Source organism: Colobus angolensis, unplaced genomic scaffold (genome assembly GCF_000951035.1).
Source record: "Colobus angolensis palliatus isolate OR3802 unplaced genomic scaffold, Cang.pa_1.0 Scaffold202, whole genome shotgun sequence".
Lineage (NCBI taxonomy): Eukaryota > Metazoa > Chordata > Mammalia > Primates > Cercopithecidae > Colobus > Colobus angolensis.
Genome location: NW_012115178.1, coordinates 5372534 through 5395648, shown reverse-complemented (window position 1 = coordinate 5395648; position 23115 = coordinate 5372534). Strand labels below are relative to the sequence as shown.

At 37.4% G+C, this 23115-nt stretch overlaps 1 protein-coding gene across 1 annotated transcript in view; it reads right to left on the bottom strand.

The window, feature by feature from the left end:
- NPAS3 (neuronal PAS domain protein 3) overlaps positions 1-23115 on the bottom strand; it is a gene marked incomplete at its 5' end in the record, with an annotated part of 867539 nt that overhangs the window by 723199 nt on the left and 121225 nt on the right. The window contains one exon of the mRNA XM_011941876.1: positions 22092-22181. Within this exon, the coding sequence (XP_011797266.1) occupies positions 22092-22181 (90 nt within the window). The remainder of the gene's footprint in view (positions 1-22091; positions 22182-23115) is intronic.

Below are 23115 nucleotides of genomic sequence, written 5' to 3'. Positions count from 1 at the left end.
TGTTGCCCAGGCTGGTCTCGAACTCCTAAGCTCAGGCAATCAGCCTCCCAAAGTGCGAGGATTACAGGTGTGAGCCACTGCACCTGGTCATATATGTATTTTCAATGAGAATTCTGGCACGGAAAATAAAAAATCTATTTCATATAAATCGAAGCCAAAGGGGGCAAAAAAAAAAAAACCCTTACTGCAATGTTTTGAGCAAAGCAACACTGACTCACTTTAAAACACTATTTAAGGTACTAGAAACTGTAATTAAATCAAGTCTTGAAAGTGCTAAGCAGAAGAAACGTGTTAATTAGTAAATTAGTAAAAATACCATTTTTAGAGTGCAAAAGCTTTCTTTTACACTTTCAAACATTTACCAAAAACATTTCTTGATAAGGTGCAATTTGGAGTATTTATGGAAGCTTGATTTTATGCTTTGTTAAAAGAAATTCACAGAACCTTTCATCCAATGAGCTCACTGCTCTATAAAATATGTTCCTCCTCCAACAAAGTAGAATATAAAATAGAATATAAGGCATTACAGAGAAAATTTAAACACAGGAAACAGGAAAGAGCATTCCTGGAGACAGCAAGCACTGGCAATACAGTCAGTTGATAGGAACTAATAATTTCTAAAAGGAAATCAGGGTATCCACATAGCTCACTCCCACATCTCCTTCACAACTATGCTCACTGTCACCCTTTCAGCAAGGCCTCTTCTGACCACCCTATTTTGAATTGCAAACCTGACCCCCAACTCTAGGTCTTCCTAGCCCACTTTCCTGTTTATTGTTATCTCTGTAGTACTTACCACTTTTTATGTATTCTATAATTGACCTATTTGCTTAGTGCCTGCTACCTCCACAGGACAGTAAACACCACAAGGTCCCATACCTTTGCCTGTTTTACCCACTGTTGTATCTCCACAGTGCCTAGAATGTTGCCTGGTACCTAGTAGGTGCTCAATAAATATTTATACAAATGACTAGCATCAAGCCTCCCACAATCCTGGATATTTTTCTACTTGTCCTTTGTAATGGATGTAGAAAAACTTTTTGTAGAATAAAAATATCACACACCAAAAATAGTTCTTGTAAAGTTATAGACATTAAAAAGAAATAAATATTCTGTCATATATATTCAGCTGAAAATACTTTTTTTGTAGTAACACATTGCTTTGGATTAATCAGATAAAGATGAAAGTCAAGAATTTTGCCAACAGTGTTTCTTGCTAACATTACTCAGTTATGCCTTTCAGCTCAATATACTGTATATGAAGGATATCTTGTTAAAACAACTGTTGGAGGCAAGTCATGTCATATCAGCTACACTCTGTACCCTATGGGAACTCAAATGGCCCAAAGTCTATATTAATATAATCTTGCTGCTCCGTTGAGCTAAGGCAAAAATCACGGTTTTTCAGTGACATGTAAGCTTTCATATAAGTACCACATTATCTATATGTCTTCCAGAAATGAAGGAAAGCTGCTCTAAGGATTATGCTGAATCAATTTAGGAAGGTAAATATCATTAACAAATACTATAAAATAACCTAATAAATGATTCCAATCTCTATTTATCAACTAACAAGAAGTCTATACTATTCTTTATGTAATTGGTAACATGGTATCTACGGGAAAATAAAATGCCCCTGCCCAAGGGCTCTAGGTGGCTTTTCAGCAAGAAGTTCTTTACTTCCTAACACAGAATTTCCCATGCAATATGCTAAGCAATTCCACAATCCTCCTGTCCTTTTTCTTTGGGGTGTGAGGTCTTGTTTTTCCTTATCAACCTTTGTTTATTACAAATTTGTCTGATCATAAGAAATAAAGACCCTTGTTCAGGTTTTGTGAGAGGGCTGAGGGAAAGGTCAAGATAGAAATACAAGATGGGTTTTTTCTTAATACTATTTCAAGCCTGGTGATAAATAATGATGGAAAATGCAAAAAATACATATTATTTACAAAAATTGTATTATTATTTCAGTGGGTAAGAATTTTAAAGGCCAATTCTAATTGTTATAAAAACAGACACATAGAATTGAGAATGATCTAAAAACTGTTTAATTTTTAAACATAATCCAATCTCCAATCCTAACAATGAACAACAAACTAAATCTTAAAATGTTAGAAGTTAAACTACATATTCTTACGGACTCAGAAAATAAAGTTTACTGAAGATTTACTAAATTCTAACATTATTTATGAAAATTCATTATATGACTGTCTCCCTAAACAAATTATTTTAAAGAAGTTAAGTTACGATTTTAAGTTCTCCCACTTTTGCCAGCTCAACTGCCTAATACGAAGCATACAGGAGGCAGTTTTCTAAGCATTTCTGTTGACTAATAGAAGCTGCTATAAAATGTGTTCCAGCAACTTGCAGATAACTGCCAGCCAGGCCAACAACACTGCTAATCTCAAAAGAATCAAGTACTAGTTATGCTTTGGTAATATCAGCTTTATGAGTTAAGATAAGAGAGAAAAGGCAGCATATGTAGGACTTACCTTATAAACAAACATCATGAAGAACTTTAATGGGACAACAATAGATGCGAAATGAAAACTAAAATATAAATTGCCAAAAAACTGAAATGTTTTTAAATGATGCAAGCTAAGATACTTAACACATTGCTAATGATAGAATCAGCTTACATTTCAGGATACTCATGCTCATATTATTTAAAGTCACCTAACACGACAAAAAATACAGGGGGACCCTAAGAAAATCTTGTTAACCGAGATATTTTTCAGAAATCAAACATTATTTGCAACAATAAGTGTAGTAAGTGTGAACCTCACTTGTAAGACCTTAAATTGTTTACGTCAGAATTCCTACACTGGGTTGATGCTGAGATCCTGGTGTTACAATATTCAACATACCCTTATGATTTAAAAGATAAAAATCTACTTTCTATGCAATGGAACACCTTTCAAGAATAGCTTATATACCAAAGCAGAAAACAAAGTACGGTATTTCAATGACAAGTTCTAAGGAAATGATTACTAAAATAGGATTTCTTTTTCTTCCTCTGTATCATCTAATGGAGGTAGAAATCAGATTAATAAGAGTGTGAATCTTGTAGTTAATAATGAACAGTTCAGAAAAATTTTATGAAACACCTCTTCTCAATATGGTAGCTATCAGAAAGTGCATACAAATCACAGAAGTTGGTTCTGCTTTTAGCAAATTACATAGCTATTCTCATGTAGGGATCTATCTTTAAGAAAGAATGTGTTGGCCAAGCGCAGTGGCTCACTCCTGTAATCTCAGCACATTGGGAGGCAAAGGTGGTCGGATCACCTGAGATAGGGAGTTCGACATCAGCCTGACCAACATCGTGAAACTCCGTCTCTACTAAAAATACAAAACTTAGCCGGGCATGGTGGCACGCACCTGTAATCCCAGCTACTCAAGAGGCTGAGGCAGAAGAATCGCTCGAACCTGGGAAGCAGAGGTTGTAGTGAGCTGAGATCATGCCACTGCCCTCCAGCCTGGGCAACAGAGCAAGATTCCATCTCAAAAAAAGAAAGAAAGAATGTGTTATTCCTGCACCATCACCCACAACATGCATGTGTCATGTTTAATTGGCACCTTAATGCACAGGCAGCATTCACTAACAAATACAAAGTTGAAGGTCATCTATTTGATGATCACTAGCTTATGTTATATATATGTATCCTACAACATTAACATGTATTTGTTTCCTATAGAGTAGGATATGAATTAAATGTTGGCCATTTCTTATAATAATCCATCTGCAGAAACATTTCTGGCTGCCTATTCAAGCTCAACAATGTTCACTATCTCATAAGTTCTTCTTGGTGCTCTACCAATAAATATAATTTTTAAAAGTATTTCCAGATTGAATCCTGTTGAAGCATGTAGGTAATTACATAAACCACAGCCAGCATACTGGGACTAGAAGAGTGGTCCTCAAACTTTCCAGTCAGCAAATCACTTTCATAAGTCAGGAGATGACATGATGCCTCTACCCCACCCCACGTTCATACAATAGCCCTTAAAAATAAAACATGAAACAATCTATGCCTGTGCAGATAGAAAATTTATATAGTCTCCTCACTTCATGATTATCATAAAAGCCTGTAAGCTGGCCTCTCTCTCTCATCCACTCCATGCAAACACAGAAGTTATAAAAATCCCAGACATTCCATTATTCTTTGGCCCAAATACTTCAGTATATTGAAACTAAATAAAATGTCAAAGTCAAATTCCTCTCTTCCTCTTCAAGACTCCATATGCCTAATCCCTTTCTAGTTAATCCTGAATAGAAATTCTTGTTTCCATCTTTTGTTTGTCATGTACAGACGTGGCCTGTTCATTACCTTGTTCATTCATGGGCCAGCTTTGAGTTCCAACTTTCTAAGAAGAGACCCTCAAATCTCCACAGCCACAAAGAAGTTTGCTCTCTGGACTTGCAAAGAACTGAAAAACTTAGGCACTTCTTAAGGCACTTCACCTGTCCCATCTTGTATAAAAAGCACTGTCACCCTCTATCTCCTTGCCCTGATTTAATTTACTGTGGACTATAGAGCTCTACCTTTTTAAGTCCACATGTATCTATCTGCATAATGTCTGCTCCCCTCCATTGAATATAAACTCTGTGCTATAGGAACTGGAACTTAGTAGGCATTCACTAAATATTTATTAAATCAATAAATTTTATGCCTCATTGCCCCACTGGTATGCAACTTCCTTGAGACTGAGGATGCCTACAGTTTCCCAAAAGGAGATGATAAATATTTCCTTGATAAATGAGTGTTTGTTCCTGAACTAAACCAAATAACTTTCAAAATGACCACATCCTCCCTCAATACATTCCATTTTCCCCAAATAAAACATGACCAATTTGCCCAGTGGTTAAAATGGAATATTAAAACCCAGCAGTGGTATCACCATCATTTATATAATGTTTGCCTAACTCATTCTATTCTGTTAGGGTACAAACATAATAAAGTAAAAAATTCTTTTTAAGTTGTGGCAATTATTGGGCAACTTTAAATATTAATATATACGTATATTTTTCTTATAAATAAAATAATAAAAATATGGGTCACAAGTCTACATGAAAGAACACCATGTACCAAGGTTACTGTCCCAGAGACAGAGAGACTAGATGTTGAATTCATTACCTATAATTTCAAAGAAACCAAAGGCCTAAAAGTGCCAGAGCTGCCAGACACCAGGCTCTGTGGGCAGGTTCCCACGCAGCCCTGCCAGTTCCACCCTGACTCACAGGAGCCCCTGCTATTTCGTTTCTAAACAAAGATTTATGTCAAATTATGTTCTAGTTTTGTGGTGTGGCAAAATATCCATTCAGGGTTATGATGGGACCACCTAACACATGTTCACTTGGAAGCCAATCCAAATCAGATCCTGGGTTCCCTAGGGAAAGAGGCAAGGACAGTAGCCCATGCTGTTCCTTAACTGGCATAAGCTTTCAGTGTATTTCTATTGTAAAGAAAAATTCACCTTTGTTAAATTACATTTTCATGTTTATGTTTTTCATGTTCATATTATAGGTTGATCTAAATTTCAAAATATAATAGTGATTTCTAGTACACTGCTCTGTGATAATACTAGAAAAACTGAGGTTATTGTCTAAATGAAATTTTAAATCATGTCCGTTTCCAGAGGCAGTGTGGTTCCCATAAATTAGTCTAGAATACTATTATTAAAAGAAAGAATATTGCTATTTGCCACTGTTATTTAAAAGCAAATTTAAAATTTTAAAAAATACAGAATCTGGCCAGATGCAGTGGCTCACACCTGTAATCCCAGAACTTTGGGAGGCCGAGGCAGGTGGATCACCTGGGGTCAGGAGTTCGAGACCAGACTGGCCAACATGGTGAAACCCCGTCTCTACCAAAAATACAAAAGTTAGCCAGAAGTGGTGGTGCACATCTGTAATCCCAGCTACTGGGGAGGCTGAGTCAAGAGAATCGCTTTAACCTGGGAGGCGGAGGTTGCAGTGAGCTGAGACTGCACCAAGGCACTCTAGCCTGGGCAACAGAGCAAGACTCCAACTCAAAAAAAAAAAAAAGAAAAAAAAAACACAAAATCTCTTCTTCAGAAATTGGATGGAAACATGTCATTTAAAGCTCTAACTAGCATGACTACTTTGTATTTTTTCATTTGAATAATTTTCTAGAATAAAATTATTATTTTTTATTTTGGGGCTGTTACCACTTTGACAAGGTTGTATAAATTTAACACTTAAGTGATACATAAAATTAAGACTCCATCCAGCACACTGGATATAGGTTTTGTCACTTTTGTGGTTCCTATATGCTAAACAGTAAATGTTACAATTATATACTTAAAGTGTCATAAAATGCTTACATATACTTAAAGTGTCATAAAATGCTTACCTTTTTACCCACTACTCTAGAATATGGGTAGGAAGGATGTAGATTAGTTTTGTTTTAATAATCTTCATGATTAGTTGTTTTGATGATCTTGATTATTGAACATAATTATCTGAACATTATTTCTATAGCTCAGTATGATTAAAAGTCTCAATTAAAAGATTTACTTAAAATCTTTGGCTTATGAAAACCTTTTGGAATTGCCTACTTGACTACTGAATTATGTTTCTCCTAGAAATGCATAAGCAGCCTAATCATGTTTTATCTGTGTCTTTTTATGACCATGTAAGTGTTAATTCAGAAATATTTGAGAACAGAAAGCTGTTCTTTTCCATGCAACCGCATTTATGCCTTTTAACAAGTTCCATGTATATTATTTGATGGTTGCTCAAAAATATTAATCATGACGATAGTATTGTTCCTAATGATGATAAACCATTAACTTATCATGAGGTTCAATGAATCACTTGACAAATCAGGTACGGATCAACCTTCCGGGTAAATGTGTCTTGGGGGTTAGTTGTACCCATTAAGTAGTGTAGAACAAACCTAGGAAAGCTGATAGACGCTAAAATTACTTATTTTCAGTATATACTAATAAGACCAAACATCCTCAACCTGCCACACATCTCTAAGTTCCTTATTAGAAAAAAATTTCTGAACCTGGATAAAAGGTAAAAGCACCCAGTGTTAAACACTTCAAAAAGTAATTATAAACATGCTTTAATATATTTATATCTACATCGCACAAAGTCCCTCAAGCATTCTTTGTGCCTTACCATCTTAAATATTTTGCATTAATATTGTGCTAAACAGTCAGCATTTTGTTCACTGGAGAGTTGTAACTAGTCCAGCAGTGCATGAATACAAGCCCATGTGCAGAACAAAGAATGCAACCTCAGCTTTCAAACCAGCAGCTTGATGCTCTGACCCCTACGCCATGTGCTATGATCATGAGTGATGGTGCTGTTCTGACTGTACGCTACTTTCAAATAATGATCCACAAAGTTAATCAAAAGGGCTTCCCTGTTCAATATTTACCTGTTACTCATTGACAGACACTGTCTGTACTGCCATCTAGGACGTATAGGATGGGATCAGTAATACTGAGCTCAAACAGAACCTGAGTGCCTCACAGAAGTACCAGGCAGAATGAAAGCAGAATTAAGCTGCTCTTCAAACTACCTCTGACACTAAAGATGTCCGCATGAGTTCCACAGTAGGAATGCACTGCTCTCTCCTGGATTTGGAGGCCATATAGTTGCTGATAATAAGAGGGATGAAAAAAACAACAACTACATGAAAGAAAAAAAAAAAGAAGGGAGATATTAGGTAGCAAAATATAAACATGGTGGAGAAAAATAGTAATTTCCTGTATTTGGTCAAAAAAATAATATTCCCTCCTTGATGTGATCTCCTTGCTTTTATGTACTAGGAGTCATATCTATCCTGAAAATTATTTTTCTCATTTTAATACACATTCAACATTTTAAGCTAAAAAATAATAAGAAAAACATTGATCTTTTTATGTGTTAGAGATTTAAATGCTGTGGCCAGTCTGTCAATCAAAATGTGCCCAGAAGGGTTACTGACCAGCTTCTATGTACACCTTCAAAAACAGGCAGGTAATCAGACTAATCATAATGCAATTCTCTCTGTCATTTTTTAACTATCAACTAGAGAGCAAGGCTTACTATGAGACCTTATTATTCACATTCATTAACCAGGCAACTTGACAGGTTTTGAACATGGGTAGTTACAGGGGGGAAAAGTCACTCTGAATGTTAAATCCTCTTTTAACTATTTTTTCCAGAGCACTAACTTTTTTGAGTTAGTATTTGAGTACTTAGTATGCACTTCCAGGTGAAGCACTTTTCTAAGCATTTTACGTGTATTAGTTCATTTAATCCCTATGGAAAATCCTAAGAGAAAATCCTATGAGATACTATCATCAGCATCTCACAAATGAGAAAGGTAGGAAACAGGGAGCTTAAGTAACTTCTTCAAAATCACCCAGCAAATAAGTAATGGAACTAGGGTTTGACTACATCAGTCTCCATCATAGCCTGCATACTTACCCACTACACTGACATTCTCCTATTGCATTCTACACTGCTCAGATGCAAGGCAATCATCGGCCTTTAACGAGTACCTTTTTAAAAGTTTGTGGACTGAATAAATGAATAAATATCTCTAAGGAACTTGCAATGTTATTGAGAAGATATTATCCATACATACACAGAGCCTCTTACCATTTAACTTTTATAAGTTTTTGTCATGCTTCATCTCTAAGTTTACGAGTGAAAGGTACTTATTTGCATACATGTGATTGAGTGCCACCACATGCAATACAAAGTCAATGATACATTAGTATTTAATCTTGGATTCAGTATTGACTTGTCTCTCTTCTTTATCCACTTTGTCTTGGTACAAATCACACCTTGATTATGCTGATAGGCTCTGAGCTAAGTTCCCTGCTTCCACCCTCAGCCCCCTGAAGCATATGCTCAGCCAGTAACTACACTGATACTAAAATCAGTTAGGTCTCATTTCTCCTCAATTATAATCCTCCCAAGACTGTTTTGAGTGGAACAAAAGCCGAAGTCCTTCCCTGGCCTGCCAGCATCCCGTGTGCTGTTACCTCCCTGACCTGTCTCCTGCTACTGTCCTCCTTGCTCATTCAGCCCCCACCACACTGGCCTCCCTGGGGTGCTCTGAACACATTAGGAACTCTTCAGCACCTTTGTAATGGTTGTTCATTCTACCTGGAATATTTTCCCCTGGCTATGTGAATGCCTAACTCCCTCACTTCCTTACAATTGCACAAATGTCATCTTTCTTTAATGGTTATCATCTATTATAACCACAATGATTCACTTCTACCCCAACACTCCTAATTCCTTCTTAACCTTCTGTATTTTTGTTCCACAGCACTGACTGCCATGTAACAGACTATATGATTTCCTTCATTTTTAACATCTGCTGTTTACTGCCTGTTTCTAATGCCATCCAACTTTGAGAACAAAGATTATGGCCTCTGTCCACTGATACATACCAATCAATAGTTCCTGGTTATAGAAGGTACTCAATTAATGTGTTAAGAGAAGAGAGAAACCACTGTGGATAAAACAAGGTTAGAAGGACTTTACAAAGGAGCAAGCAAAGGCAGGGACTTAGCGCATGTGTTGTGCCTAACAAGAAGGAATGGACATGTTTCACGGACAAAGCACAGAACTTGTGCTGAGAAATGTCTGGTGTTATGGGGAGGCTGAAAGGCAGAATGGAGCTACACTGGTAGGTTTTAAACACTAAGCTAAGATTACAGACAGCATGAAGTGAGATGGAGCAGTCAGTGATTTTGAGCAGAAAAATATGTTAGAAACAGTATTTCAATCTGGTAACTATTTATGAAGCAGCCCAGAAAGGAAAATCTTTGCATTCTCTAGCATGGTGCTTTGCATAGAGCAGGACTCAAGTATTTATCTGAACCAAACTGAGTAAGATAGGAGATAAGAACACTAGTTAGGAGACTGCAACAATCTAGGCATGAAGTAATAGCGTAGATTAAGGGGATGTGAAAAGAAGGGGAATTTTAAAAGAAAATATGCTACTAAAAGAATATTTGAGACAAGAGAGAGGCAGAAAAAAAGATGTCAAGAATGAGACTGAATTACTATATAAATGAAGATAAAGCAAAAGAAGTGCAAGGTAGGAGAGGATCTTTCTGGAGAAGACGCCAAGTTCTATTTTGGAGGAATGGTGGCAGTCCTGGAGAAGGCCTAAACTGGGAGATGAGAGAGGTCTTAATCTGCGGGCCAGCCATGTTACACCCGAGCTGCGTGAAATACTTCAAATCACTTAACCTCTGTAACACAGGGGCTTGTTTTTGTTTTTCTCCATGTAAAACAGAGACAAAATACAGTTCACTAGGCTGCTGTGAGGATGAACTGGGAATGCTCATGGGAAGTGCTACTTGTTGGTCATTACATGTAGAGACTGTTGTGAGGTGAAACAATGCAAAGGTCAAGTAGTTTGAAAATAGAAAACTAGAGTTTGGAAAGAGGGCTTAAGATTAAAAGTTGACATTCACCCATTTCTATGTGATAACCACAGTGTAAGGACAGATGAAATCCCCAAGGGGGAGAACTAGTTGCCCCATGCTGGAGAGTACACAGCTTTACAGTCAAAGGATACTGGTTGTATGTTCTTTAAATGACTGATGTTCAAATATGGCAAACCTTGATTTTCTATGGCATGGCTTCAAGTTCCTTAGGGTCTTTTTCTTTTGCAGAAATAGATTCCAACAGACCATCTTCAAATAGAGGATGGATGTTTTTCTAAGGTAAAGTGTCATCCTGCTCCAAGGGACCCTGTCATCCAGTTGAAAAGGGATGAACTGCTGGCCACACAGACCGGAGAGGGTCTCCAATAGTTAGTTACCAGATTGCACCTCATTAGCTGTGTGAACTGAGCAATGTGCCTGACCTCTCTGAGCTCCCACTGTCTTGAGTGCAAACTCAGAATAATATTGTCTATTTCAAACATGGTTGCTCGGGTCAATTACAATAATGCTTGAAGACCACGGCACCCCATATTTGGAGTATGTTCCTTCCTTTTCTCTGGATTTCGGCCTTATCAATGAATGCAGCCTATGCAGTCTATGCATTACTGCATACAGAAAACCGGCCAACACAGAAGTAGGAATGGGGCCCCTGAAAGGTAACTTCACTGTCAAGAGTTAATGCTTCTGTTGTCCCAAAAGGATCAACCTAGCCTCTCAATGAAAGGCCTTGGCATCAATGAATGTTTCCTTCTGAAGGCAGAATGAACGTGCCTATAGTCATTCTCCTGTCTATTTCGGGGCCTTGCATTCTCGGGACACTCTGTACCACAGCAAACATTTATGTCCTGCAAATTTCTCCTGAACAGACCCAATGAAGGTATTTGTGGTACAAGGGAACCAAACTTGCCACCAGGCCCGTGTAAAAATATACTCTACTTAAAATCTGCTGGCCCATAATTTTAGTTTTCTATTCTTCTCTTCCCTAAGGCATTTTCCAAGTACCATGATAAATTAAAAAATAAAAAACACAACATTCTTTATTCCTACCAGCATCATATAAATTGTTACTACCTCTGGGCAAGCAGCATTCAGAAAAGAGGGTAAACAATCTTGCTATCAGATGAATGTATTGATCATGAATTTTACAAGAGCTCAGGAATACCCTCAACCTTCCATCCTCATCTCCGCTGGATGTTTCAACAAACCTCTCCTTTTAAAAGGGTGGTGCCATGAATACCATTGTTTTCACTGATAGCAATTCAAGACTTAGGACACCTGATGAGTTTCTCTAGGGGATGAGAAGCAGAGCTGCTGCTTCTCATTTTCTGCTTGCAAGCCGTCAGGCAGTTAGGGAGTCCCTGGAAAAGCATGCTGCTTCCCCTGGAAGTGAGCAAGGATTCCCCTGCAATTACTGTAAAATGCGTTCTTCACTGAGACATCCAGATGGTGCCTCAAGCACATAAGACAGAATGCTTTGTGCCTGACCAAGCCATGCTCATTCAATTTTACTCCTAAAACAGTTTTTCAAGTGGAGTTGAAGAGAGGAAGCAAAGAGAAGAATCATCAAAAAGACTGTACCTTCCAGTGTCAAGGCCAAGGCATGCAGTTGGCTGTGATTCACTGTAAGCACCCCTGACAGGCAATACTCAGGAAAATGATACTGTTATGAAGCTTATGATGGTTGAAATGCAAGTAATGAGAATTGCTAGTAAGAGAAATAGGCCTCTTCTCATTAGTAACACATGAGAACAAGCAAAGAGCAAGGCCCAGAGATCCTTTATAACTGGGTTGAGGGAGGGACAGGGAAATTAGGATTTAAATAAGATGTGGTGCTAGTCTATTTAACCACATAAATCCCAAGCACCCAATTCCAAAGAATTCTCAAACTGATATATGAATCACAAGGTCTCAAATTTGCCAGTGAAAAAATAACCCAGCAATGCTTTTGTTACATGTTGGTCACTAAACCAACGTCCTCGAAGGACCCAGCCCTCTCTCTGCTTTAAGAACTAGCCCTAAACATCTCAATGCTAAACACAGTAAACAAAATTATTTTTAAGCAACCTAGAGGATAATGCAGCAGACATAACATGTGACAGGATGAGTTTGGAAAGCAACCAGAAAACTCCATCTAATTGCTTAACTTTTCATACATGGACATATCTGACCTAAAAAAGCCATATGTTTCTTTAAGCCAACATACCCTTCTCACCACACCCTTCTCACCACTAGCTTCATCCTATAACTGCAAAAGTATTTCCACATTTAAATGTGTACTATGTCTAGATAAAAATAAATATTAAGGTGGTAAGCAAAGATTTATCTGCTGAAAATCCTATCACTAATGAGTATATCACTAGTTCAGGCTTGAATTTAAATTCAAACAAATTCTTTTGAAAACAAAAACGAGTCCTAAAAATCCTGAATTTCAATACAAACTACACTAGGAAAAATGTAAGTGTCACATCAAAAAGGAAATCTCTGTGGAACAGTTTCTCTATGGAAACTGACCGTGTAGCTTCCAGCTTCCCCAAATAAGCTGCTCATATACAAATTAGAACACCTGGTCCCAGACATTTCCCAGCCAAGTCAGGTGTGGATGGATTCACAAGAAAATACCTATATACATGGATATACATCTATAAAAAGTGTTACTCATAGAAACACACACCATTGTATAGAAGACTACAAAGACAGCCACCAAACTGTTAACAGTGGTGATCTATGGGTAGGACAATTACAAAAACATTGATATTCTTTCTTTATGCTTATCTGTGTTTTCTAAATGTTCTGGAATAAAAATGTATTGCATCTCTATTCAAAAAGAGCTTTTGCAAGGGAAGAGGATAAACATCATGAGTCCTAATCTAGGACTACTCCCCCTCCCCGCCCACCATTCACCAACCCAGAGCCATGACATTGGGCCTGGTGAAAGAAATTCCAAGAATATTCCCTCAACACAAGTTGAAGGCCCACCAAAGCCTGCTCTGTGAGCTCCAAGATAACACAAATCCAAGGCCATTTACAGCGCAGAGGACAGGGAATTCCCTAAATCAACAGAAAAACACATGGAAATAAAAGTTATGAGTAGGGTGAAGTGGAAATCATAATTTCATTTCTTTGTTGCTGGTAGGATGATTAAGGGAGGTATATTAATTGTTTATCTTCTCATTAAAAGAGATGTCTTGCTGCATATTTTTCTTATTGTAAAGATACTGCTTATATACTTTTTAAATAATACAGATCATAATACTGTAAGTGGTTTTTTGATAATATGTATTTTTCATAAGGAAAATTCTATTTTTTAAATTTCCTAAAATTATAAAATTTTCTCATGTATGAAATTAATTTCTTTTAATAGATATCCTCAATAGTCACTAAAATTCACAATGATCTCCTTTCATGCAATACTGTTCTTTGATGTGAAAATGGAACTTCTCATTTATATTATATAAAGCAACAAATGTAACACACAATTCAGAGTGTGCTCCTTTTGGAACTTTAAGTTTTTCAACATCTCCATAATCATAATGACTTTTCCTACTGGTGGTTGAATGCTTATTATTTCCATTTTGCAGATAATAGCTCTATAAGGTTAACAGTTCTATAGTAAGTTAGATGAGCAACAAGGTAGTACTCATTTAGTATATGTTTACTATATGCCAAGCACCATGATTTGTGTTTTCATGGTTTAGACCTTAGGTTCCGTAGTCAGATAGCCTGAGATCTAATGCAGAGGTCAGCAAAATTCTATAAATGGCCAGATTGTAAATATTCGCAGCTTTGTGGGCCATATGGTCTCTGTCACTACTACTCAACTATGCCCTTGTAGTAGGAATGGAATCACAGACAATACCTAAATGAATAGATACGGATATTTTCCAATAAAATTTTATTTATGAAAATGGAGGGGGATGGGGTAGATTTGGCTCATGGGCCCTAATCCAGTGACACTAATCCTAATTCCACCACAAATGAATGGGCATGGCCTTGTTCCAATAAAACTTTACAAAAACTCGGGGGTTGGCGGTAGATTTGGCTAGTGGGTCATAATTTGGTGATACTAATCTTAATTCCCCCACATCCTGCCTTCTTAACCTTGAGTTACTTCTGTCAGCTCTGAAAGCTTCTGTAACCTTATCTGTAAAATATGGTAATAATCATACCTAAGGCATAAGTTTATTGTAAGGATTTTTTTTAATGTATGTTAAGCCATTGGCCCAGTGCCTGACATTGGCATCTGGTAACAGATCAGTAATGTTAATTATTGTCACCATCCTAATCATCACATTCATCCTCAAAACAACCTCTGAGGTATTGTTTTGCCCCTACTTTTAGAGATAAGCAAACAGAAGCTTAAAGTTGAGCAACTTAGTCACTGTCCCACATATAACAGATAATTGTGGGGCTAGGATCAAAGCCAGATCCATTTCCAGGAGATTTAACCACCGCTAGCAATGACTAAACACTACTGCATGGACTTAATCGTTTAAAATAGCTTGCTCGTCGTCAAAGAACAAAGCATAATTATTCCACTCTAATGCATAAACTAAGTCCAAAGACTCACTAAAGACACATTTATAAACTCAATACACAGAACAAGCTGTTCATAAAGTAAGGAGAATTTACTAAAACCTTAGTTTATGTATAAGTTTGCCGCAGTACTTTTAAAGTCTGGACACAAGCACATTAGTATCACTGACTTTCTGAAACCACCTGTTAGCAATTTTTGAACGCCGCTGTTCAACAGCATGCATACAGAAGGCTCATTGTGGCGCTACACCTCTCACCTTGACCTTTACTTTCATTCTAAAGTTTCTGGAGGTCACATACATAATGCAGGTGTGTCACCCACCAATTATTTTTAAAAATCTAGGTAGTCACTTCGCTCATAAATGAAAATATACACTCCGGTGAAGCCAATTAATATTCTTTCATTCTAAATCATGCTGCCTGTGCCTATCCATTTTTACTCTCTGGCATACGTTTATCTTGAATTACAAGTGGTCTCTGAGGAGAAAGGCAGACGTGGGCACCTCAAGCCAGGAAAAGCAATGAGTTTGCAGACAGATCCTGAACCAGATTTCACACTGGGAGAGTCCTTCAAGATATTTATCGATAAAAAACAACTTTAAACTAATAAACAGCACAATTTCACATTCCTTCTTGCAAAACAAGTTAAAAGTGTCGTGAAACAAAGAGAAGAAGAGGAAGCTGTGAGACACTCCCACAGCAGCCTCGGGCCTAATCCACCTCCAGGGTAATTCTCCAAGATGCAGTCTCTGTCACACTCCTGAAAACTGTGAGGGATCTCCCAGGATGGCAGTCCTCCAGGATCTGAGGCCTCTGCTCTCCCTTCCTCTCCAGCCTCTCCTCCTGTCACGGTTCCCCAGCCCTCCACTTCTGCCTGTGCCCTTTGCAATCTGCCACGCCAGAAATGCCTTTTAGCCCAAACCACTGCCTTAGGTTCCCTTCCAAGTTCAGATAGCTTCTCCTCCACCATGAAGACATTGGGCTCCCTGCACTATTAAAAATGGCCCCTCCGTGGTGCTGCTTCCATAGTTGACACTTATTTCTCTTGAGGCACCTCTCAGGCAGAATGCCAATTACTTATTGATATCTCAGTCTTCTAGGCTTCTAGAGAGCAGAGGTTTTCTTAGTCACCTCTGAATAAGTCAGTTAATGTAGAACAGTTCATGTAGAAAAGCACCTGACCTGTGGGTGATGATTAAAATATGTTTGTTAAATGAATGAATAAATTCGCTCACTTCTAAGCTAGTCTAGAACAAGCCCTAAATAATACACTTTCATGCCATCCACATGACCAACATATGCTACTTCAAGTCATTTTTAGGCAAAAGCATTGGTGTGATGCTAAAATCACCTGGGAGAAACCACCAGAAACCATGCTGAGGTCTGAAAGGCATGATGTGGAAATTAGAATTCATTTGGATATCGAAAGACTTGAAGCAGTTCTTGCTACAAAGTCCAATGTCTGTTTAACATGTTTAACATTAGAGCTCTTTATGAAGTTCATTTTATATTTCTAACTCTTTTCTCAATTCTTCGTTATGTACTGATCCTAACACAACTGGCATAAATTGTTCTATTGTGGGGGTGAGGGGAAGATGACTGTATAACAGCAATCAGTCAACCAGGTTAAACAACCAGCAAAAGAATTCACTCCTGCTGCTGGAGCCTCCGTGACCTTTCCCTTTCCTTCAGCACAGGTGACCATCTTCCCCCCAGCAGAATCCCTGACAAGGCGCCTGTCTTGTTCGCCTTAATTGGGATAACACGTGAAAGTGGTTAGCACTCTGTCTTGTACAAGAGAGCTGATAAAGACTGGCGAGTTCCCTCCTTCACTCATTCTCCTCTTCTCTTTCCTGGAACTTGTTAATTCCTTCCCTCTTTTGGGTGCGAATCCAAATTCATGTTTCTTGGCCAAGGCCAGTCTTAACACTATATACTGAGTAGAGCACCCACATTCTGGATTTGTATTTTCAGGGAAGAAAGAAACTTTCCTCTAGCCCCAAATGAATTTATCCAAGCCCTGTCATGGTGTCTGAAATTATTCTACTGGAAAAAACTACCCATTTTCTTGAATTTGTTCACCTGGAGTTGTTTATGAAAAGGCAAATTGTCCTGAGAACAGTAACACCATCAGTTAACAACACCTGATCTGCAATGAGGGCTACAGACAATCACGACTCTGTGCCGATGAGGCACAGGTTTGAAACACTAACCAGGTATCCAGGTGGGATGAATTTCACAAAGGAGAAAAAGGGGCTTAGAAAAGGATGGGATTCCAAAGGATGGAAAAGACAACTAAACAAAGACAAACTTTACAATTTTGCCAATTGCTTCTTTTGCTTTCAATGACAACTGTCTAAATCCACTGCAAACACCTTCTCAACCAGGGCTTCTCAATCTTGGTTACACCTGGAGTCTAGGAATCCTGGATTAAACCCTGTTGTGTCAAATAGGTACTGCCAGGCCTATGACAATGGCAAAGCATGTGCTCAATAAATGTTAGTAATTGAAGCTGCCATCTCAGACTCACTCCATCTTTTCTAAATACTGGTGAACGGATTGTTCTTGGCTTTAAGGACACCCCACTCTTCCTCAAATCCCTCTATGACACCAACTATACGGCTGAATTGCAACATAAGTTTTTTTTTTTTTTTTTTTTTGAGACGGAGTCTCGCTCTGCCGCCCGGGCTGGAGTGCAGTGGCCGGATCTCAGCTCACTGCAAGCTCCGCCTCCCGGGTTCACGCCATTCTCCTGCCTCAGCCTCCCGAGTAGCTGGGACTACAGGCACCCGCCACCTCGCCCAGCTAGTTTTTTGTATTTTTTAGTAGAGACGGGGTTTCACCGTGTTAGCCAGGATGGTCTCGATCTCCTGACCTCGTGATCCGCCCGTCTACAAACACCTAGCTCAGCTGAGTCTTTCCTACTTATCTTTCCTATCTCATATTCTTCTTAACACAGGTGATTTCCTTTGAACTTACTACTACTACTCCATCTCATATCTATGAATATTTTATTTCCTCTGACTTACCAAATATTTTCTTTCAAGTTCAGGCCAGGAATCCAGTACTGTTAGAGGCTGAGGTGGGAGAATGGCTTGAGCCCAGGAGTTCCAGACCAGCCTGGGTAACATAGCAAGACCTCGTCCTCTACTAAAAACAAAACAAAACCAGAAGCCAGACATGGGGGCATGCACCTGTAGTCTTAGGTACTCGGGAGCTGGAGCCCAGGAGTTCAAGGCTGCAGTGAGCTATGATTGCACCACCACCTAGGCAGCAGAGCAAAACCCTGTCTCTAAATAAAAAACAATAAACAGAAAGTTCAAAGTTATAGCTATTATGGAGGGGGTGTCTTTTCTCCTACTTTAAACTATCTATGCTGCGTTTACTTTTGTATTTGAAAATATTGTTATAAGATTGACAACTGTTTTAATTTGAAAAGAACTTTTGCATCTTCCAATGAAATCCACCACTTTACAGATGTGTCTGCTAAAACGCAGGGGCATTACTGTAAACTATAAAAGACCTTTGAAAAGGAGAGGAGGGGTCTGAGACCCAAAATTTGTAATACTTAGCAAGACAACTGCCTAACTTAAAATGATACAATTTGTAAAATATTTACAATATGATGTGTATTTTTTGAAACACTATATACCTATCCTTTACCAAAAAAAACCTGATCTCACCAATTAAACTTGAAATTTTAAATTGAAAGTATAATAAGCATTTAATAGAAGTTAGAGTAACTATTACTATTATTTGGAACTAATTATAGACCTTTTAAAATAATTAATCACAGGTTTGATATCCCTGCTTGTTTTAAACTTTCATTATTGAAACAATTGTCTAATCATTTAAGTAATTACCAATAAAATCTAAATGCAACATCGAAAATAATGTTTTTAAATATGGAATTCACCATAATTATAAAACCACAGAATTATATTTGGAACAAATATAAGCAATGGCATGCTAGGACATGTTTAACAATCACTTGGGGCTTAGAGAGCACCAGAATTGCAATATTTTCCAATTTCCATGGTGCAAATACTTTCTGTAACTTCAGGTTACTAACGTGCGGCCAGAAATAACAAAGCGAGAAAGAGGTGCATACAATTGACTCTCACAAACCCATCCAAGTTGGCTCCAGCACATCCCTGAATACGAGAGACCAAACAGTGTAGCCTCTTCATTCCTGAACGCTTTTCATAAGACTGACCATTTCTTTCTTTATAATCCAGTGTACCCTGAACACAAAGTGACAACACCTATACATTATTCTGTTTATACATTTACCTACTCAACTCTATGACAGTGGCTTCCATTCTTTTTGGATATGAAACACGGTACAAACATGTATTACCTCATGATCTACCCAGTAAGCACATGTATGCAGTTACATGTACACATACACAAATACGAAACTAAAAAGGGAGCCTCACAAAATAAGACACATTCTTACTAAAATGCAATACAATCAAATTGTCTGTTCTCTTCCATTTCATTTTTAAAATTAGGATCTTGATACACTAAATTGGATACATATCCAGCTGTTTGAATAGTAACCAAGAGTTAGAAAAACCTTGCTGTAATAGACTATAAGCTCAATGAAGATAGGATGATATGTCATTTGTCTGTATCTATTCCTATATCTACTGGTAATTATTGAGGCCCAAGGAGGTTAAGTAACTTGCCCAAAGATGCACCTGCTTTCATAGATAACAATCCCTCCAGGCAAGTGATAATTCACACCACAGAATCAGGATATTTATGGTTTGACACTAAAATCTAGAGGATCTTCCAAAACAGCTACCCCTTCACCAGAAATTGATGTAGAAGTGTTTTTAAATTGTACTGACTCCATCATTGATAAAAGTGTAGCCCTTTACTCACTGCAGCCCTGTGACTGTTTGCCTACATCTCCCTACTCTTGATAATAGTCACCCAACAAGAGTGTGGAAAAACTACCCATGTTTTTTACAATACTATCCATGGGTTTTTTTTCACAACACATTTCAATCTTCTAGGGAAAGTAGCTATTTAAATGCTGATGAATAATAAATCTATAGAATAAACACACTCTCTATATAATATATATTAACACCAGCTTCCTAATAAACAGAAGCCAAAAACTTAATTGGAGAAAATAGGAAAATAAAATCGGAATCCCTGGCCTTTTCTCTTCAGTGTGCTTGTGTACCACATGCTTCTTTATAGGTGCTATTAAATGTACACTATAGTTTCAAGACAATTCAGATAAGCATCTTCACTAAAATACACAACACCATTAATCATCTCAGTGACAGTGCTCCAATTTAACATCTTGGGGATTTCCTCCCCTTCTTCATCATTTATTTGCCAATATTTCCTTGTTATGAATATCCCCCTAGTGACTTTCCCTGGCAGTCACAGCTGTGCTGCCTACTGTGTCTACCTTGACTACAAATAACACCGATTCTTTAAAAAGCAAGCCCTTGAGATGATTCCTACAGCTAGAAGGGAAGCCTTACTATGTGCCAAATTCCTGGTGGCCCCATCCGGGCTCCTAATTGACAAATCTCAGCCTCTAAGCCAACAGTAATTTCAGACACATGAAACTGGCTTAACTATAAATAAACAACAGTTGATTGTTGATCTGCACTTATCTGAATGGTCAGCAATCAAATGCTGCTTTAATACGGTCTCTAAATGACCCCCTTCTTATACGACAAAAGGATTCTTCAATGTATACAACAAAGCCACAAAAATCACTAACAAATTACAGAAACCTGGCCACCAAGAGCCACAACAAACGACTCACAGATAACAAAGAATTTTTTTAATGATAATCAGTAACAATTCTGCATTATAATTATACCTGTTCTGATAAAAATAGTAACACTATCTAGACAGTGAAATATCAAGAAATAAAGCCAGAGATAACTATATATATATAGTAAAGGTACAGTGATACAGTCACCTAAAGCATGCTAGGTAGGGAACAGTCCCAGCTCCATCCAGTATCCGCTTTGTGTCTATTTCAGAGAGCAGCCTTCACAACCATCAGAATTTCTATCTTTTTAAAAATGGAAACCATGAAACAAAGTGCTCTACAATCAGTTGGAGGAGTAAATGAAAGTAGGACTCACCAGCTTGCATTCAGAAACGATTTTTAAGGAAAAAAATGGTACTGTTGTTCAATAGTCACACTACTACAAAAGAAGAGTATGAAGACAAAAACATAACAAAGTATATTTGCAAAGTATATCCAGAAAAAATAATGCCTTCAGTGGAATTATGTTTACATTACTCTATATTTTCTATAGGAGAATTTAATTAAAGGTTAATGCTGCTTCAATCAATATTCCATAACTTTTCTGGAAAGCATAAATTTCATCTTTTTTAGGAAGATTCCAATTGGATTACTGTTTCTGACAAAAACTTTCTTCACAGCAAAAGCAATACAAGTCCAACTATGATATATAAAAATGCCATTTCCTCCCAGAGCAAAGTGTTTACTTCAGTGATAGTAACAACACCTCGTTACCCAAAGTGCAGATTCTGTTAAGTAATGGACAAAGCAAATGGCAGCAAAGACAGAGGACTCAACTTCAATTTAACTGTCCTGTAAGGTACATAGTAATTAGCTGCAAAGCTCTGAAATCTTAGCTAGCATGTTAAGTCTGCTACATGACAGTATAATTTGACTTCTTAAAGGATTATGCAAATTACAACTCATCATTCCATTACAGGATTGAAAAAAAGTGACAGCTAATTTATACATAACACACCTTTCAAATCCCTAAGATGCGTAGCACCTGTGCAATGTATTTTGCCGAGATTTTCTTGCATATAAGTACTTGTTTATTGCAATATAAAGAAGCTTACCTAAGAGCTTTAATACAGTCGTTAAAAAAAACTTTTAGACCACAATTTCAAAAAAAATAAACATTTTTTTCTGTCTTGATCTCAGAGGCAAATTGTTTTGGTTGTTTTTGTTTGGTTTGGTTTGTTGTTGTATTTTTTCTCTCCCCCACTAAATTAGATAAAAAGAAGGTTTCAACACAAGGATATTTTTGAATAGCTGGCAACCACAAGCACTGATGTACGAGCCAGAAGGAAGACTCACAAAGATTTCAACATACTTCTGGTAGGTAGATTCACAGTAGATTCCGTCATATCTGTAGATTTTCCTACATTCTGATTGGTTGGGCAGAGGATGCTGGGCAGTTATTCTGTAGAGGCATCAAAAACAGATAGACATGACTAGAGATTCTCTACAGTCAACTGGAATGCAGGATAACAAGTATGTTGAAATTCAATATATTTTGCTTTTTACGCTTTTGAGCTCTACACACAATTGCAATGTGTACATACATTTTAGAACATTAACTTCCACTTTTAGAAAACTGCAGAGAAAAGCAACTTTTTCAGTTCTTCATCAGGACAGTTTCTTTTTAATTAAATCTCAGAGTCATAAAAGTGGAAGAAAAGAGACATAGGTCTAAACCTTAACTCACTCTTCAATTCCCATGATTATATTCTAAAGGAAATGTTAAAAACAAATGTCATTAGTGTTTTTGTTATAGGATTGTCATTAGTTCAATCATGCATTACTATTGTAGGCAACTGTAAATTAGCTATAAAACTTTGGTCGAGTTAATATATTTTTCAGCTCTATTCAATTTATATAGAGTTTGCTATGGACTTATAAAGGGATGTGATACAGCTTACAGAACTAAACCCAATTAGGGATGAAAACACAAGCAAGGCCGTCGGGGAACATGGGTTAGATGTTAACAGTCACCTGAGATGAGCTGATTACAGTGACTCCAGGTTTCTTGGCAGTTAAGGCAAAAAGGGGAAAAGCTTACACAATTTTCATCTGTATTACTTAAGCATATAAATTCATCTGAGACTCCCTGCATTATATAGACATAAAAATGCTGAGATGTGTTTTCTGACCATTTCCTTCTATTGAAAACCCCTTCATTTAGGGAAAAAAGTATTTAAAGAATCTATCATGTCATAATTTAGAGGAAAATAATGTCATTTATCAATACACAATATCAGTAAGAGTACCAATCCTTTCACTCTATTACCAGAGTATTAGAAAAGGTATAATGTCTAATCCTTAAGCCAGTAGATACTTAATATCTTCTTAATTAT